The sequence below is a fragment of the Drosophila kikkawai genome, chromosome 2L (genome assembly GCF_030179895.1).
Source record: "Drosophila kikkawai strain 14028-0561.14 chromosome 2L, DkikHiC1v2, whole genome shotgun sequence".
Taxonomy (NCBI): Eukaryota; Metazoa; Arthropoda; class Insecta; order Diptera; family Drosophilidae; genus Drosophila; species Drosophila kikkawai.
In genome coordinates this window covers 24,715,215-24,734,410 of record NC_091728.1, presented here as the reverse complement: position 1 = coordinate 24,734,410, position 19,196 = coordinate 24,715,215, and the positions used below count along the sequence as shown (strand labels likewise).

Below are 19,196 nucleotides of genomic sequence, written 5' to 3'. Positions count from 1 at the left end.
GCGGTGCCGACGGTGGCCTCCGGCATAGGGAGGTTGATGCCAAGCAAGCACCTGCCCTCCAGTGGCTCCACCTGCACGCACATTCAAATTAATTATGTTTGTTATTTATGCATAGGCAGCTGGCAAATGGTGGCCCCAACTGCCACAGTTCGTTGGCCATTTCGAGTGCTCCTCGTCGCGATGTAATTGTCGCAAAAAAAAAAAAAAAGAAAATACACACGGAAATATGCACGAAAAATCGAGTCGTGCTATCTGCAAATGGCAAATGGCAACGATATTTTCCCCTTTTCATTTGCCCTTCCTGCGGGGGCTTAATTATGACGCTATTATTGCATCCTCGCCCCGACTCGCTCATCGCGGCCCAGCAATATTTCAATGATTTTAATTTAATTTTTCGTTGCATGCCTGCAGGGGCTGGACTCTGTGTGAGGTGTGCGTGCCGGGCTGGATTCGATTGTGTGTGTGCTTGGCAGCTTTTATGCTTCACCTGATTGCTGCTGTTGATTCAACACGGTTGACCGCTTGTCAAATTCTGATAAAGAAAAGCGCATTACAGCTAGTACGCTTCAGCGAAACGGTTATGGGACTGGGCATCCATCAAAGACGGATGAGCGCTTTAATGTGCCCATATCCCCCGGTTGACCTTTCTAGTAAATAACAATTTCCAAATGTATTTAACGCGCTCCAGCTGTCTGTTTTCCGCTGTTGTTATCCCTTTTGCGTTGCGGTATTTTACACTATTATTAATCGCCCAGGGGCTGCGCCCACAACAAGTGAAATTACCACGCCCCCTCCGAAATCGGAAAATAATGCATATGACCGCATAAACGATTTGCATGCAAACACTTCAATTAAAAACAGCACAGCATCCAGTTGCAGGCCGCACACTACTTTAGTGTGAATTGAATTTATTTGCGGACAACCGTTGCCATTAAATATGCGAAATGTAAACACACGGCCAGCATGCAGTAATCAATGGAGTTTTCCCCCCTTCTAATCCCGCAGATCCGCCGGGACCGCCCTACATCGAGGGATACTCGCCGGGCGAAACCCTGCGCCGCGGCCAGACCGTGGAGCTAATGTGCCGGAGTCGCGGCGGCAATCCGCCTGCCCAGCTCATCTGGTACAAGAACGGATCCCAGATACGCATGGCCTACAGGTGAGCCCACTATAAATACTAATAACGCTTGCCTTATTAGCTTATTAACTGCAATATTGCCGCAATTTACAAATGTCAGTCCAGAATCCAATTAATATTTATTAATTAGTGCAACATTTTAGAGTCGAAAGGCAAATATTAAATTGAATATTTATTTTTCCCAACTAAATTTGTTCATTTTTGTCATTATTTGCGAGTTTTTACTGCGTAACGCAAGGTCAGACATCCTACATGGAATATATTTTGTACAAGACATGGCTTTTCCATTTAAAATACAAGGACAGCCGACTTTCCAGCCTTGAACTTTTCAGAGAAGTTTTTGCGCATAATTTACGAATGCCTAGAATAAATATAATGGATTTTAGATGTGAAGCCCGACGACACAGACTACAACTTTAGAGCAATTACTTAGCTGTCCGATTTAATTTGTTTATTAATTCCTAAATTATATTTCCAGGACCTCTGGCCGCCTGTCCGAGAACATCTATACCTTCACCGCCGAGGCGGGCGACAACAAGGCCCGTTTCCGCTGCGAGGCGAGCAACGTCATGTCGCAGAATCCGCTGAAGGCGGAAGTGGAGCTGTCCGTGCTGTGTAAGTCGCGTCCTAATGGAAGCATTGGGGCGCTTCCTCCAATTTGAGCCGCTTAATTGTGCGCTGTTCATATTTATATATGCAGGGGGGACTCGACTGAGTAGCGTATCAGGTTCAATGGGCGTCTAGATTACGGGCTAGGATGCGGGATGGCATCGGATAGTTGAGAGCAGAGAGCACTCGGAGATGTGGGAAGTGGATTGTGTCAACAGCCTGGGCCTGGGCTTGGCAGCGACATCTAGCGAATCCCACTTGGCATGCGAGGCATCGCTTTCCGAGACGAGGATGCCCCCCGAAAGGCTGCTCGCTGTTGCTTTCTTTCGCAATTAAGCTTAAGTTTGCACTTTGAAAGCCTCTCCAGCCTGCGTCCCACTTGGCTTTGTCAAATCAAGCAATGCAAATTCTTTTCAAGTGCCAAATAGCGCAGCCACTCCTCCTCATCCTGCTCCGCCGTCGCCGTAGCCGTCTCTCCGCTGCAGCTTGTTAGAGTTACAACAATTGCAATCAGGCGCACAAAGCCGACGGTGCCAAAGTCGTTAGCGACACTTGGACGGACGGACCAGCTCCGGCGAACATTTGCATGCCACATCCTTGCTGCCTCGCTCCCTGGCTCCTCTGCTACTTACGCTCATGTGTCTAACATGTAAATGGATGAGGCGGACGCCCAACGCGTCGTATGCGCGATATTTAAATTTCAAGTGCTCGGCAGTCCGCTGAAATTGGCATCTTTTACCTGAAGCAGCAACCTTTAAGAGAGTGGAATGTGTGTAGGGCCACCAGTTCCTCCCCTTCCATGGGGCACTGACTCCTCCAGTTTATGCGCATACCAATCAAAGCGCCATACAGGTCAGGCCTGCCCACTCATCTGCCCCATCTTGCCTGGCCCCAATAAGTATGCCACAGTGAGTGGCCAGCACAAACGGCAACGCGAACACACTAACACACATAGCACACGGCGAGAAAAAGCCAGGCGCGTACATTGGACTCCTCGGATTCCTAATTCGAAATCAATTATTTAACAGGTGGCATTGGCAAAAGTCTCTGGAGATTGATTGGGCAAACCCCATGAATAATTGGTGTCCTGTCAGTGAGCTTAACAGTGTTTTCAATTCCTTTAGAATCACTCACAAACTTAGTCGCATAGGGTTCGCAGGGTTTCTTAATTGTATCAGAGCATCTATGTACGTATATATAGACCTTCAGTTCTGACTCAAGGAGCGGAAGTTATAGCATAGCTTTCCGCTTCGATCAGAAGCTCTTGCGTTTCGCTCTGTGTAGTAGATAGATATCAGATGTAGCCTCAGATGGCGACCCGGGCTCTTAGCACACGCATTATTTATGTATAACGAATGTGGAACAACAAAAGTGAAGACGTAGCAGGAATACATTCGGCATCAGCATTCTTTTCCCCTGCCAGGGAAAGTGTGTGTGTGTGTTCCAGGGAGTGTGTTTGTGCCTAGAATGAAGATGTATGGCTCAGACGGACCGACGAAAGATGCGAGAAGTTAAGAATTCATAATGTTTATTTATATGCGAAACATATCGAGTCGAAAGTTTCCCATTCGTATTCGTATTCCTATTCGCATGCCCAAGACAACGGCGAATGGGGAACGGCAAACGCTGCGTATGCGTAATATATGCACTTATCCATCAAGGGAGCGGCAGCTGCAGCTGCTCCGGCTCCAGCCACTCCGCTCCGATGGCATTAGGTAATAGCTACGCAGACGGACGGACCGTCAGTCACTCAGTCATCATTTGCATGGCGGCGGCATCAGGAGCCGACATGCCTCCCCAAGGCTATTAGGGGGATACCTACAAGGATGAAATGGTAGAGAGCACACCTCCCAGAACCTGGGGCTCCTTTGGCCACAGACCTATTACATATTAATGCCTCCTTCATTATGCGACGTATGCCAGTAACCGGAGTTTCTCCTCATCCATCCGCAGTTGCACCCACCCACGTCACCGTGATGGGACCCACCGAGGCGCGCGTCGGCGATGTGGTGCCGCTGACATGCTCCACCGCGCCATCGAATCCGCCCGCCGAGATCAAGTGGATGGTGGGCGGGCGTCAGGTGCGCAATGCCACCTCAAAGACGATTGTCAGTCCCGAGGGTAAGTGCTAGCACCCGCTACCAAATGGCCACTGACATAATCTTCCGCCTAATCCATTTCCATCTCTGTCTGTCATCGCAGGCGGTTGGACGACCAGCTCGAACATCACCGCCACTGTGGAGCCCAACAAGCGTTCCCTGGTCGTCATCTGTCACGGACTCAACATGCAGCTGACCGAGAACGTAGTCTCTACCCACACCATCAACGTGCTGTGTGAGTATCCCTGACCACCTCTTAATATATACAATAAGCTTACCTATATTTTTATTGAAATGTATGAAAGCCCTCGCCAAGCTAGGGAAATTGAATGGGGTTTAATTTACTCTCAAAGGGAAAGCGTTATCAATACATATGTTCTTTATACAGTGCTCCTTAAGTGCTTACTCCTAGCTACCCTTGAACTGTCATGTTTCAAAGCAAGTTCTTCTCAGTTTTCACTTTAGTTTTATTTACACAACATTTTGAACCTTGCGTTAGTGGAAAATTCTCGATTTGTTTTATATAAACCTGATATAAATTTTCTACAATGGCTGAGTATCCCGTGTGCGTGTCCTCTTCCACTCGAGAGCTGGCCCGGCTTACGGCGGAAGAAGTTCAGATTGCCACCAAGGAGGTTGTCCAACGCAAAAAGACGGCCAAGGTAGCCAAGAATACACCCCCAGGCGGAGCCCAAATGGTAATGCGGCAGAAAATGTGGCGGCAGCACCGAGAGCGCGTCAAGGGGGCCGTTAGCATGGTGGACGCGGAGCCACCCGGCTTCCAGGCGGCCCGCATCACCGGAGTAAATAATTTGCGGGATGAGGCGTCGGTCTTTATGCAGCGCACCCGAGCCAACATCCAGTTACTGGTGGAGATCTCGCGCACAATGCGCACCCACGGCGCCATCAATCCGTTCCGCTACGAGGCGGTGCACGGAGTTTCGTCCATACCCGCGGCCCTGCTGCAGCTGGAACAGCTGGAGCGGATCAACCGCGACTTCGGCCGCCGCATTATGGAGGTGACCAGCGAGGTGGATTCGGGTCTGTCCTACAAGCGGACACGTGAGGGCCGAAACGCGAAACCACTGCCGCCGCTGGAGCTGCCCGCCCAGGCGATGGCCAAGTACGAGGCCTTCAGCATCCCGCTACCCAAGTCCGACGAGGAGCTGCGTCGCCTCTTCAGGCCGAAAATATACTTTGACTTTTACCTGAAGGACGCTCGGCCGCTGGGCAGGATAGTCGTCCAGCTGTACACGGAGGCGGCCCCGCTGGTCGTCCTGCAGCTGGTCAAGTCCTGTATGTGCAACCAGCACTCCAAGTTCATGGTGACGCGGCTCTTCCCCAATCTCTGGCTGGAAACGGACCTACCTCTGGCTCCGGATTCTCTGCTGCGCCAGCCGCTGGAGTATGACGCCAAGGTGATTGACCACGGAGCCTCCAGCTATGTGCTGTCCTTCAGCAAGGCCCACGTCAAAGGATTCGCGCAGCACCTCTCCTTCGCCATCTCGTTCAAGCCGCTGGCGGTGGTCAATGGCTCGCGGGTGGGATTCGGGCGTATTCTGAAGGGCGGCAAGATCTGCGACTGCATCCAGAGCTACGGAACCAAGAACGGGAAGCTCAGCCGCGGCCTGCACTTCACCGAATGCGGGCTGCTCTAGGCGGTTAGTCAGTGGGTTTTAAATTTTGTGTGCGAAATTCGCCATGTTCATAGTACCCTAATTTTGTAGTGTCATAAATTATAGTTTTTCTCTGCCCAACCAAAAATTTGTTTCGTGCAAAAACCCTTGATTAACGCCCTATATCGTTATTGTGACTAAGGAAGTTATCGGATCTAGATGAAATATACAAAATAACATCTTTGATCTTTAGATAAAATATAAATTTATAGTTAAATCATTCCAAAACAAACTTTCCTTGAGAATACAACACCTACTGTCTCTTGCCCCCGCACTCCCATGTTTTTCCTGATCCAAATCAAGGTCCAATTAGACGTACGCAGCCAGGACTTTGACACCACCTCCCCCCCACCGCCTCGTCCTGCGTGACACTTCTCTGCCCGGCGACAACTGCAAGTGTCTTAAACTCCATTATCCGATGTTTGGCGTCACTCTTCATTTGACTCAATTATAAGCGAAAGCGGTGACAAAAAAAAACCCCCCAGAAAAGATAGCTGCCTGAAGGGGGATGTAAATCCAGGGCAGGGATATCATCCACTCGATGGCAGGACGAGTGGGGAACGGGAGAGTTTGCTGAGCGCTGTGCCAAAGTCGGGGGCTTATTAATAATTGCGATTTCTAGTTCGGTTTATCCAGCTAGGCCACTCATCGCAGCCACTGCTCCACGCCTGCCCTCTGGTCCTGTCGTCGCTGTCGACGTCGACGTCCTTTGTGAGCGCTCTCCTGCAGCGCTAATTAATTTTTCTGACCAACATCACAGAGCACGAAAAAGCGGCGGGCGGGGAGGCGATGGGGCGGTGAGAGATTTACATTTATTACCCATACCAGGGAGCACTGGAAATGACTAACGGACCCCAAGGTAATGAGCCAGCCACCGCCCACCGTCCACCGCCAATCAAGGACGCGGCTATGTGTGTGAGTGGACGTGGTCGTGCATGGTCATGCCTTAAGGATGCGGACGCCCTGCGGATATTTTTACTTTATGCGCGGCAAATTAAATAATTTTAATTTTTATTGTTCGGCCGCTCTTGGCAGCTCTCTCCCTCTCTCGAAGGACACAGCGGTTGGTCCTAGTCCTGGTCCTCGTTGGCGTCCTCATCATTTGCTGTTTTTGTTGTAGGCCATAATTTGCTGGCTCGTGGCTAAGTTTTTGGGGCCACAATTCGTTGGCCCATTTCCCCGGCCTGGGCCTGGGCTTGGCGCTCCTTTGTTTGTCTTTTTCTGTACGTTTTTCTTATCCCGCGTTCCCTGCCTCTGCATCCACAGATCCGCCCGCGCCGCCATTAATTTCTGGCTATATAGAAGGACAAATTATCCCAGCTGGCTCTGTGCAAAAACTGCTTTGCGTTTCATCTGGCGGCAATCCGTTGGCGACGCTGACATGGTACAAAAACGACAAAAGGGTGAGTACAGCGAGTTTCCCTTTCCTTTTTTTCCCCGTTTGTTTGCATTTTCCGCAGCACACACACACACACACACACACACTTAGACAAAGAGGGCGAGCGAACACAGCAGGCAGCAAACATCCGCAAAACAATAATGGCGCTTTTGTTGACCATTTCCGCTTCCGCTTTATGGGCTTAAAGTGCTAATGAGCCACTGCAGCGCGGTAGCTCTATTGCCAGAACGATTTCGGTTTTCACACCTACCTCGGGCCCACCATCAGCACCGCCGATAACCTGGGACAAGTCCCACTATCGTCACCATGTTGGGACTTGAAACTAAAGGTGGCATTTACTGTGGGGGCAGAAAGTCACCCGCAACCGCAGCCAGAAGCGAGGAGCAGCTGCCGGTTCAGGTGCGGCTTCCTGCTCCACCTTCTCCCATTTCCCATTTGTTGCGGTGTCAGACTCCCAGAGTCTCGGTTCCGCGGGGACTCATCTGTGCTCGCTCGCTCTCTCCGAGATTAGACGACGTTTTATCAGCAAAATTAAAATGCATCCGCCAGCTGTGCTTTGCGGAGTTGCTTCCGCCGTCGACGAACAAAAAAATAACCCCACGTTATCTATCCACCGCCTTCCGTTGCAGATCAACTCGGTCATTCGAGCCGCGGACAAATCGGTGTCGGCCGAAATCACCGTTCTGGCCAACGTGTCCGACAACCAGGCCCAGTACCGCTGTGAGGCCTCCAACAGCGCCACCGAGATCCCGCTCTTCCAGTCCACCATGCTCAGTGTGCACTGTGAGTATATCGTTTGAGGAATATATTAAATATTTATTTTAAGTATATTAAAACGATTTAATTAATGGAAAAATGAAATATAGGAAGAACTCTTTATTGATTCTTCCCTAAATTTATCTTAAAGAACTATGTGGCCTAAAAAAGCAAAATATATTATTTAAGCTTAATTTTCTCACCCTGAATGCGTAAATAAGAATATAATTTATTCCAAGTCAATACCAAATATTGGAAAGTGTAGGGCTTCGATCGTAAGCGCAGGGAATTTACCAGCTGCTGAATCCATTCTTATTGCCCATTGGTGTATGTGTCTGTATGCCCTTGCAGTTGCCCCGGAGACGGTCAAAATACGCATTGAACCGGAAGAACTGCGACCTGGCATGGAGGCAACCATCATCTGCGACTCCAGCTCCAGCAATCCGCCGGCGAAGCTGTCCTGGTGGAAGGACGGCATCCCCATCGAAGGTATGTATGGCTCTTTGGGCTTGGCCAAGCGATTTGGCAATTGGAAGTTTGCCCATCGCAGCCCAGGCATTCGCTATTCGCCATGGACTTGGCGGCGCCGTCAGTGCACTTTGTTGGTGCGAGGCGTTTCCACGACAACATCCGGTTCGCTTGCCAGTCACTAAAATTACGCCCCTTTCTTCTTTCCGCTCCCATTGCTGCCATTCCCTGACCGATCCGAATCCCGTGTCCGTGTCCCATGTCCGCCCACCGGAACCCACTGCCATTTCCCCCATTCTCTCGCATCCACAGGCATTAATAACACGTCCAAGCCGGGTCTCTGGGGCGGCACGGTCTCCACGCTGGAGTTCAGGGTAAACATCACACAGGAAATGAACGGCCAGGTCTACACCTGCCAGAGTGCCAACGAGGCTCTCCAGCGGAGCGTTCACGAGGCGGTCAGCCTGGATGTGCTGTGTAAGTACCCGGCCAGGATAATTGCTCAATTAGCTAGCTCTGCAATCTGCCATCTACTGCCTCTAATACGCAGTCGAATCTATAAGTGGTGTCACAGAAGTCCTGGGAAATATTTGGGGAATCCTTTCAAAATATCGTTTTTATATCTTTGTAATTTTAGGGTGCATTTAGAGTTGAAATATTGAATGCTTTACATGTCTAGAAATAATTATAAACTGAAAAAATAGGGCTATTTTGGACGTTAAGAATCAATAATCAGCTAAATGTTCTAATTGTAAAAACATCTTAAAGTCTTCCAAAATATTTAAGAATTTCGTTTTTCTCTAATTTGCCTCATTTAAAATATAATTGTAATAGATTTCCCCCAGAGACTTCTTTGACAAATTTAAACTTTGAAAGAATTTCCCCTGACCCTCCTCTGAAATCCACTGAAATCCACTAGATCGTCCCAAGTTCGTGCCGCCGCCCTCTTCGACGGCAGTGGGCGTGGAGGGCGAATCGTTGGCAGTGTCGCTCCAAACCCGGGCCAATCCCACCAACGTTGAGTACAAATGGACCAAGGACGGCACGCCCATTCCACAGGACGGCGAGCATCGCATTTTCGCAGATGGCGGCAGCCTGAACTTCACCCGGCTGCATCGGGACGATGCCGGAATCTACTCCTGCGCCGCCAGCAACTCGCAGGGCAAGGCCACCCTCAACATCACCGTGGTGGTGGAGTGTGAGTAGTACCTGCTCCCCCTTGGAGCCCTTTGTGCGATTTCCCTAATCGGACTAATTTCTGGGCTCGCCCTGCAGACGGAACCACCATCAAGTCCGTGTCCGAGAACATCATTGTCAATCCCGGCGAGGATGCGATGCTGTCCTGCAGCGTCGAGGGCAAGCCGCTGACCGAGGAGCACGTAAAGTGGGAGCGCGTGGGCTACGACATGACCGTGAAGACATCGACGACCTTTGCCAATGGTACCTCCTACCTGCACATCAAGGATGCGCGGCGCGAGGATGTGGGCAACTTCCGGTGCGTGGCCGACAATCGTGTGGCCAATCCGACTAACCGCGATATCCTGCTGATAGTCAAGTGTAAGTGTAATCTGTATATTAAGGAAACCTATATCCTTACCTTTCCCAATCACCTCTCCAGTTGCTCCCGAGATTGCCAAGGCACCGACGCTCCTGCGTGCTGCCAGCGGCACAGGGGAACGGGGACGACTTCCTTGTCGCGCTCAGGGATCACCCAAGCCGCAGTTCATCTGGCGGCAGGACAAAAAGGATCTCCCCATAAATCGGACGTACAAGTATGAGGTGGAGGAGCGCAAGATTGACACCCTGACTTACGAGTCCTCGCTCATCGTGGACAAGGTGGCTCCGGCAGACTATGGCGCCTACGAGTGCATTGCCCGCAACGAGCTGGGCGAAGCAGTGGAGACGGTGCGCTTGGAGATCACCTCGCAGCCAGACCCGCCGCTCACCCTCAACATCCTGAACGTCACCCACGACACGGTCACCGTGGCCTGGACACCGGGCTTCGATGGTGGCCTCAAGGCCTCGTATCGAGTGCGATATAGGTGAGTGATAAGGCTTGAGAAATAATATAATAAGAGATACATATGAGAATAATTTTACTATGCATAATGTCCTTTAAAACTAACCCTCTTGTCAGATTTATAAAGAGGTCGGTGAAGGCACTGACTGACCCTAATAAAAGTGCACCGCCATGCTTCTCATTTCCCACTTAACATTTCTCATTTTCAGGATGGTCGACCGCGAGCAGTACAAATACATCGACGGACTGCCCAATAGTCACAAGCTAACCATCGGCGGACTGCGCATGAACACGCTCTATCTGTTCTCGGTGATGTCCTGGAACGAGCTGGGGTCTAGCTCCTACCTGCCGGACTTGGCGCGGGCCGAGACCAAAGGTAAGTCCGCTCCATATTCAAATTAGCCGCGAGTGCGGCGCTGACATTGATTTATGCGAGGCCGCCGTTCGTTTGGCTTTTATGGCCACTGGATGCCAGTCGTAGCATCCGAGCATCCTTCTGACTATGTGGTGGTGGAGGTGGTACCAGGTCAGTTGTCAGGCGGCGATTCGGCAGATTTGTGGAATTAATTAGATAGCCGGTATGATAAGCAGCTATCAGCCTAATTAGAAGCACGCATGGAACGAGTCCAACTCGCGGCAATCAACCGAAATAATTGATGAAGTGAAATTGGTCCAGACACTGGATTCATGCGGGGTTTGTATTTGCACAGCTTCGAGCTATCCAGCAGAAACACGCAGTCAAAGTAGCAAATAAATCAGGAAGCCGAATTTAGTTCGGTGTCGGAAAGATTAGTTTATGCCTAAAATAGAGCAGCTACATTCATGTATATCCTCTCTTTAGAATGAGCATTCATATGATTAATAGAACAACATTTATTCGTTAGATTGAGTTTCAGAGGCTACTTTACATTTGACATTTAAGAAACTAGAGTTATTCCAGAGAATCGCTTGACTGAACCCCACCACCTCCTTAGCATTTCAAGTTGAAGCCACAGAAACCACGTAGTATATCCTTACTTATCGCTTGAATCCAGCGGTGACCTCAGATCTGATTTGTTGTCTCACCCAATGATCTCGTCCCGACCCTCTCATGCTGCACTTAATTGGAATTGCATTACGACCATCAACAACGCCAACGACGCGACCACCGCAAATGCCAAACACTCTCTGCAATCCGATCTGATGCTACTCCTCCCACACGGACGCACTGCATCCGGGCATCCTGGGGGCCCCAAGCAGAGGCGCCGCCCCCATCGCACCCGGCCTCGTCACTGGGCGGCGGACCGCCGACCACCAGCCAGACGCCGCTGGGCGGCACATCGGGCATGCTTTTGGTGGGCGTGGGCGCCGGCATCGTCGTCGTCCTGCTCAACGTGTTTGTCATCGGCTGCTGTCTGCACAAACGGAACGAGAAACGCCTCAAGCGAGGTACGGGAACGCGGCCGCAAATCGGAGCAGAGTCCTGCGGTTGTTGCTGCTGCACAAGGAGAAAAAAGCCGAGAAAGCCAGATCTTTCCTTTACAATAATCCTATTACTCCCAAGGTCACATTTTATTCATAGATTCTTTGGTTTAATCAGTAGCTTAGAGACCTAAATGGTTCTTCTTTCTTCACAAGTACAAGTGACTTGACCCTAACGTAATCCTTAACTTGGAGAGTCTCCAACATTTATCTCAGTGTGCTATCGACCAAGATGGGGTTAAAAAAGGAGCTATCACGGGGGGCCAAGGATCTGGAACTGGGGTCCGTAGGCATTTGAATTTCTAATTCCCTCGGCTCGGCCGGCAGTCGCCTCCGTTATTTTCTTTTAATTTGTGGGCGTTGTCAGCGCACGTGCCCGGTGGTCAGCAATTGTGAATGGGAATGGGAGTCGCGTTGGAAACGGCAAAGGGACAGGGAATTGGTGTAGGCATGGCCATGGGATGGCGATGGCGGCGTTGCTAATTTCATTTGCCATCACATGTTCCGGCTCCGCTTCGCAGCCTCTACGTGATTTGCGTCACTCGCTGGTCGCTAGTGGGTCTCTTTATTTGATTTCGCTGCGTGTGCTCGCCATGCCAACCGAAAGGGAACCCGCGACCCGTGCTCCTGCCCCGAATCCCCGACCCAATCCGAATCCGAATCCGACGAGCCCGCGCCCGAGCTGGAATCGAAAACTGGGACGGCTCGCGTTCATTGCTATGCTCTGCAGCATTTTTATTTTTATTCCTTTTGATATTATTCTTTTTTATTACAATTTCTCATTTCATTTCGCATTTATTTATTGTTTTATTTTTGCAACCATATTTTTTTATTCTCTTCCATGGTTCGTTTTGTCAAGGACTTGAACTGATGCCAGCGGAGTTAACCGAGAACTCTAGCAACACACCGAATCTGGTCATAATTGGCATTTCCCTGGCGGCGTTCGGCTTCCTCCTGGTCAACGCTGCCCTCGTTGCCTGGTTCTTTGTGCATCAGCGCCGCAAGAAAGGTTACTACTATTTATTGCTATTATTATTATTACTATTTTTATTTTGGTTACGTATTTTCCTGCTTTAAGTATTCTTTAATGAGCTGCTGCTGGTGCTACTGTGGGGTGAAGGGTTTATGGGTTTTGATTATATAAATCTAACAATTTGAGCTCGAAGTGCTGCCAAAGCCTGTCAGGTTTCTCCTAATCCTGTCTGTGGTTTTTGGTCCGCCTTTGAAAGAGCCCATTTGGGCATGGTGCACCGCTAGACAATTGCATTGGCTTGCGCAAGCTGCAGCGGCAGCAGGCACCGCTTCCGTGACACCACCGGATGCGGAAGAGAGCGCGTTGTGCAGCTTCCGCTGCCCACTAAGGACGTCGACATGCATGCTCACTTTATGGAGCTCACTAAACAATTTCCTGCATACGCAGGCTCCCAGGGCAGGGGCCAAATCCTCCACTCCACTCGGTCTCACAATCGCTTCTTGTAATTTCCGTGAGCAACCAATGCCAAGCGTGGCCAGGATGCAGGATTCAAGATCCGGGAGAGCCCGGGCCAAGGCAAAAAGTCAGCAGTCAACAGGAATATAATGATGACAGAAAATAATGATGCATCCTGGAAGTGCCAGCAGCCGGCAACCAGCCACCAGCAGGCAGCTGGCTGCCAGCAGGAGCCAGGAGGCAGGAGGCGGGGGAAGGGAAGGAACTGCTGTTTATTGAACAAGAGAACCCCCACCCAGACAGAAGGCAAGACAAATGTGCATCGTTTTCTTAGCTGAATGCACAATCTTCCGGAAGCCAGATTGCTTTGCGGAGGTCAGGGAGCACGTGTCGACAAGTGTTGGACATGTTTGCCGAGGACTGTTTATTAAACCGAATTATAATTCGCACCGATCTGGGCTTTAAAATGGAAGCCATGACGGCGCCATCGCCCAATTGTGGCCATTTTTGCCGGGGCCAGCTTTCCCCGTCTTGGCAATCCCATTCTGACTGGCTGACTGGCAAATTTGATACGTGGCACACGCGGCGTATACGCAACGAATCGCTATTACGTGACGTCTGCCAACACGCAACACGAGGCGGCTACGCTACACGGGCTAACCAAATTATTTCCATTCACTCGAGCCCCACAATGAAGTTGCATCGCGAGCTCAATAAGCCAGTTGGGGCAGGGAACACAAAAATAAGATCCCAAAATTATGCAAATGCACGTGTCCTCCATTTATGGTAACCGGATGGAGATGGAGATGCAGATGCAGTTTCAGATCCAGATGCCAGCTGCACTGTCTGTCATGCCGGAGAACTGCAAATTGTGACGGGTTAAGGGATTCACAAATAGGCTTTTGTTTATCCATATAAAAAAAACTAGGGTCTCTTTGTATTTAAAAAGTATAAATTTTATATTTATTCCTACAAAATTGTTCAACCCTATTTATAACTGGTATCTTGATTTTACTTAAAGCTTATTCGTACCAATCTCTATATTCTTTTATTCTTTTTATTTAAAAATGTTTAAAGAGCTCAAATTTACGTGATGTCATTTTTTTCCCTATTTCTTTAGATAATTCACAGTGTAAGGCCTTTTGCTTGTAATTTTCGAGACTTATTTGCTGGTGCACAAGCCGACATAATTTGAAAAAATCACAGAACAAAGAGCCAGAATATACTTTTCCCATAGTTTTTGATGCGCTGATGGTGATATTCCATCTTTAAAATGAAAAAAAAAACGGGTTTTCAAGTTCACGTTCGATTTCTTGGTAGTTGTATAAAGAGCATAAATTCAAACGAAAAATATTAGAATCTCCCTTATTCAGGTATTTCCTAAAATATTTCTCGGTGTAAGGCATTCCGTCTGTAATTTTGGAGACTTATTTGCTGCTGTCATATATGCTCTTCCATGTATAAATGGCGTAAACATTTGACTTATGAGTTGACGCTCCTCTCTCCAAAAAAGTCAAAAGTTTTGATTCATTAAGCCCTAAGTGAAGAAGAGGAGAAAAGAGGGGACGCCCCTCTTTGCATAGTGCATGACGACAGGGCCCGGAAACTAAACGAAGCCGACTTAATCGGGGTAACAAAATGTAGACCAGCTATTTTTGACATTTACAAACGGGAAGGAGCCTGAACTACAGCCGCAGGACATAAATAAGATATTTCCCTAAGAATCCCAGGACGGGCCAGACTCCATTATTTCTGTCTTTCATTTCCAGTACGGCACAGTTGAACAAATGGCGAGTGCCGGGATATGAATGCATTCCCGCTCCACACAAAAGAAAATTCATATTTCAGTCTTGTTGCAAACAAACAGAAAAACGAAAACGAAGCCGAAAAGGATGGCGAGCACGAGTGCGAGTACGAAAAGGAGGAAAATCCTCCTGGAAGGAACAACATTTTTATGACAATGTAGAGGGGTAGAGTCCGTAGTAGTACCCCCGGCCCCTTATCCCTGTCGAAAGCCGATAACTGACAATGCCCAAAAGGATTTTTACTTTTCCCGTTTTCAGTTCAGAGTTTTTCTTATTTTTTTCCATTTTTTTTTTTTTTTTGTTTGTCCGCTTTTTGTGAAGTTGTCAGAGAGAGAAACTGGTGCGTCGGCCAGCCGGCGGAGGGGGAGTAGGAGGAGGAGGGAGGACTGCTAGGCTATCAGGGGATATCTCTCTGCATATTTCAATGTTTTCGCTGGCGAAACTTGACTTGTGTTTTTGTTGCAGCCCTCGGATATGCATTTTTAATGTGCATTTGTGCCTTTGTGTCAAAATGCCGCATGGCACACAGAAAGGAAATTCATCCCCGAGCACCAGATCTCCCTCTGCCCTCCTCATCCCGGCCATCCGGCTCCACTCCCTGCCATTCCATTCCAGACCTGACCAGCTCCTCGGCAAACCGAAAGCCCGACCGCAGCGGAGGCTGCCTAAGAAGCCTTTCGCTGTAGTTGTCGCTGTCCGATAAACTATGCCAAAAGTCTGCGGTTGGCAGCTGGTTCAGTGGTTCAGCTCCGTCGCCGACTGCTGGTCGTCCGCTGTCCCACGTCCTTGGTCCGCCATCCGTCGTCCGTTGGCGGTCATCGACCACAGTCCGCCATGAACAAGAGCGCGGCAGTGACCATCGCAGAGCCATCGCCATCGCCACTGCCACAGCCGCCGCAGCCGCAGTCAATGCCCAGTGCCACATATTTCATTCTCGTATGAGCTGGGCCTGAGCCCCGAACATCCAGAATAGCGCCATCTCTAATGTTTATTGCCTCCGAAAGCGGAAGGGGGAGGAGTTCGCCCTACACTGCGGGCGGAAGCCTCTCTAAAAAGTAGTTGAATTCATACAAATTATAAACTCCCGGCTTTGTTTTAAGATTCAATTAAACAAGTTTTGAGAATAATTATAGTTTTACTTTGAATTGACTTTGATTTTAGTTTGATTTATGATTGATTTGAATTTAATTTGAATTTTATTTACAATTAATTTTAATTTGCTACTCATTTCATAGAATACTCATGCCTTATTGCAAGTGTACTCCCTGGCCCAGTTAAAAGGCCAAAGAGGAGATGCATCAAACAATTGGTCTAGGATATCCATGAGTGGTTAACAGAGTTAGGGCTTGGACCCATGCGGCAATAGATTTCTGGCCAGAAAAAGCGCCAGAAGAGCACCTAGAGAGCACCCATCAACGCCGCCGCGGCCATAGTATCTTTCGACCAGGAGTAAAACTTTAAAAGCAGGCCGAGTGCAGCCGTTAGCAGTAGTAGGATGGCCCACAACCCGATCTCGGGTATATAGTTGAGTGCGACACTTTTACGACTTGGCGGGCGAAACTTTTATGCCAACGTTGCCACCAGCGATAAGACCACCCGAACCATCCGAAACCCACTCTTGAACAGCAGCCCCCGCCACTCGATCCCAGTGGCCAGCACTTGACTTTGACACTCTTTAAACAATTGACGGGGGGTTGGGGCAGGGGATGGCCCTGGGCCTGGCGAGGGGTGGGAATGGCGATGGGCATTCCCTGAGAGCTGGAAAAGAGGCACTGTGGCGTGCGTGCGAGAGCTGCGACATCGAATCTGAAGAGATAAGCGCACAGGCTGTCGTGGTCAGGGAAATCGTGGAAAGCGGGCAAATCAGGGGGCTGGCTCAGCAATGTCGAAAAGTTTGCTGCTTAGGCAACTGGCTATGACAACCCGAAAGCGGACATTGTTGGCCCACTCCCAGGATCCATTTGGAGCAGTGAGCTGGGAGCTGGGAGCCTTAAATGAGAGTTCATAAATTCGCTGGGCACTAAAACAAAGCGTAAAATAGCTCAGCGCCTAGGCCATTTAAATGGCAAAGAGCAAATAACCAAAACACTATCAAAAGCCACGACAACAAAGTATCCAGTTCTAAAGGAGCAAGCGATCTGCTTATGGGAACATGTTTAAATATATATTTGGGAACAATAAAAATAGATACAATAATATATCTTAAAGGTACCAAAAGGACTCACCCCAAATGATGGCTTTAGATAGATTGGCAATAACATATCTGAACACCCATTGAACCACAGCTGTATAGGCCACATCGGCATTCCCATAGACTCGGCCCACAAATAATTGAAAGCTGTTGGCCACGACAGAGAGCTCGACATGGGCTTACGAGAAAATACCTTCAAAGCAGAAGCCGGCGTCATTAACGTGCCCCGATGACCGCAGAAGCTGTCTAAGCCGCGACTCTCTCCCTCTATGTGGATATACATACGTGATCCGCAAGAAATCCGGACCATAAGTGCAAAATTTGTAATCTCTGTGCGGAAAGTGCAGCGGCGGCGGTCGCCAAAACAAAGAGCGGAATGCGAGTGCGGATTATTTGACATTCGTGTGGCAGAGCAGCCACCGCATTGTGTCCTGTGCCCCCGGCAACAAGGCTGACGCAGAGTGCTAAGCCCGCCCCACTGGCCATTAATGCCATACCCTGCCAAGGGGTCACTCAGCAGTCTGCTGTCCGTCTGTCCTTCTGCCCGGCTAACCTCCTGTCCGACTGCTGCTGTCCGGGAGTTTTCCCGGAAAGTTGGGTTTAGGCTTTATACAGTTTGAGGTTTGTAAGTACATACACAAACGAACCGAAAAGGCATTACATCAAAACTGGCTCAGCCTTTCTCGTATATCATAAAATATTCAAGCTGAACACAACCTAATCCTGGGCATATTCAAGCAGCATATTTATATGCATACACTGGGGGAAAAACAAGGCTATTTTAGGTGCAGATTTATACAGGTAATCTGTAGAAAAATGTGGCAAATAATAATTAAAAATCGTGATTAATTCATCAAAGAATAGTTTATAGTACGCGAGTCTAACCTTTTAAAATAGAAAATTGCTCTCTTTTCCTAGAAAAACCTCTTCGTTTCGTGCAGGTATTTTTCCATTTAAAGCCAAGGGTAAATCCCATTCGAATATATTCCATTTCATGGTCATCCTAAGCTCTTCGTTTGATAAATACATTCATGAGAACAGACTCACTGTCCACATACACACACCCGTGTGCCGGTGAGCGGTTTTGTTTTTAATTGTCTTAATTGATAAAAGCCACGTGTATTATTTTAAATGCCCCGCCTGGCTCCCCTTTTCGGCTAACACTCGTTTGTTGTCATAAATAAAACAAGTGACAAATGCCGAAAAACGTTTTTAGCTCGCTAAGCCATAAAATCACGTATACGAAGGGGTGGTCGCGGGGGCATTCTGTTCTGTAAAATATATACATATACAGAGAGCGCTGTCATCGGCAGACTAGGAACAGATCCCTGAGCCGATTGAAATTGCGGACGCAGCAGTAGGACCCACAATTAAATGCATTTTCAATTTTTAATTTTTTCCCTTCGACTGCCCGCACAACACACACGGAAAATTGTGTATAGATTCCCGGATTGTGTGTGCATATGTTTAATGAATTAAAATACAACGCAACTGAAGGCTGGTAAATCATAAAAAATGCAAATTGAGGCGGCATCGCCGGCAAACAAACAAACCAAAAGTACACAAAAAAACATGAAATACACACGAAATGGAGACGGAACAAAGACATTTGCGTCCCAATTCAGTTGCAATTTGTTAAATATTCATTAGACATCGGCAAACATGGCGACGGGCACATAAACGTATATAAAGTAATTTTAATAACTCCCAAACATTCAATGTGCTTTGTGCAAATTAACAGAATACAGCAATTTTATCGACTAATAGTCCCCGCATGTCACGTAACTGGCGGACGTGCCGAGCCCAGGTCCCCTACACTACACTATACCCTACATAGCCCCATATATCCTGGGCCGCCCCTACCGAAATGTATTATTAAGAAACCGTTTGGCCATAATATCCCTGCATAGCTTGAGGACGCCGATGATGGCAATGAAGGCGATAGCAGCTGAGTGGCAGGGCAATGTCCATTTGCCATTACCCATTTACCTATCGGTGACATTCGGGATGGAGATGGGGATGGGTACGGGCATTCAGGATCACACGTGCCTATGGCCTTTTGCCTTTCTGCTGACTCCGCTCAGCTCGTAATCGTTATAAATTTTGTATCAGCCTCGAAGGGAAACTATAAAAGTTAGTATACAT

General features: G+C 48.7%; 2 protein-coding genes across 5 annotated transcripts in view; both read left to right on the top strand.

Annotated features, from left to right (window-relative positions):
• sns (sticks and stones) overlaps window positions 1-19,196 on the top strand; it is a 61,065-nt gene that overhangs the window by 25,296 nt on the left and 16,573 nt on the right. The window contains exons 5-18 of one of the 4 annotated variants that reach the window (XM_070286669.1): window positions 1,006-1,159; window positions 1,617-1,753; window positions 3,701-3,868; window positions 3,950-4,081; window positions 6,789-6,925; window positions 7,551-7,704; window positions 8,029-8,166; window positions 8,458-8,622; window positions 9,065-9,343; window positions 9,421-9,702; window positions 9,764-10,187; window positions 10,375-10,541; window positions 12,486-12,635; window positions 14,176-14,187. In XM_070286669.1, coding sequence (XP_070142770.1) covers window positions 1,006-1,159; window positions 1,617-1,753; window positions 3,701-3,868; window positions 3,950-4,081; window positions 6,789-6,925; window positions 7,551-7,704; window positions 8,029-8,166; window positions 8,458-8,622; window positions 9,065-9,343; window positions 9,421-9,702; window positions 9,764-10,187; window positions 10,375-10,541; window positions 12,486-12,635; window positions 14,176-14,187 — 2,499 coding nt within the window. Of the gene's footprint in view, window positions 1-1,005; window positions 1,160-1,616; window positions 1,754-3,700; window positions 3,869-3,949; window positions 4,082-6,788; window positions 6,926-7,550; window positions 7,705-8,028; window positions 8,167-8,457; window positions 8,623-9,064; window positions 9,344-9,420; window positions 9,703-9,763; window positions 10,188-10,374; window positions 10,542-11,404; window positions 11,594-12,485; window positions 12,636-14,175; window positions 14,188-19,196 lie in introns of all 4 variants that reach the window. The other 3 variants (XM_017172394.3, XM_017172392.3, XM_017172391.3) reach the window with 3 other exon arrangements.
• On the top strand, window positions 4,290-5,727 carry LOC108078498 (uncharacterized). The gene has a single exon (XM_017172395.3). It carries the CDS (start codon window positions 4,395-4,397, stop codon window positions 5,502-5,504), a length of 1,110 nt encoding a protein of 369 aa, XP_017027884.1. The 5' UTR covers window positions 4,290-4,394; the 3' UTR covers window positions 5,505-5,727.

Excerpts from the sequence above, each read along its gene's own strand:
- LOC108078498 (XM_017172395.3), top strand. The coding sequence starts at position 4,395 with ATGGCTGAGTATCCCGTGTGCGTGTCCTCTTCCACTCGAGAGCTGGCC.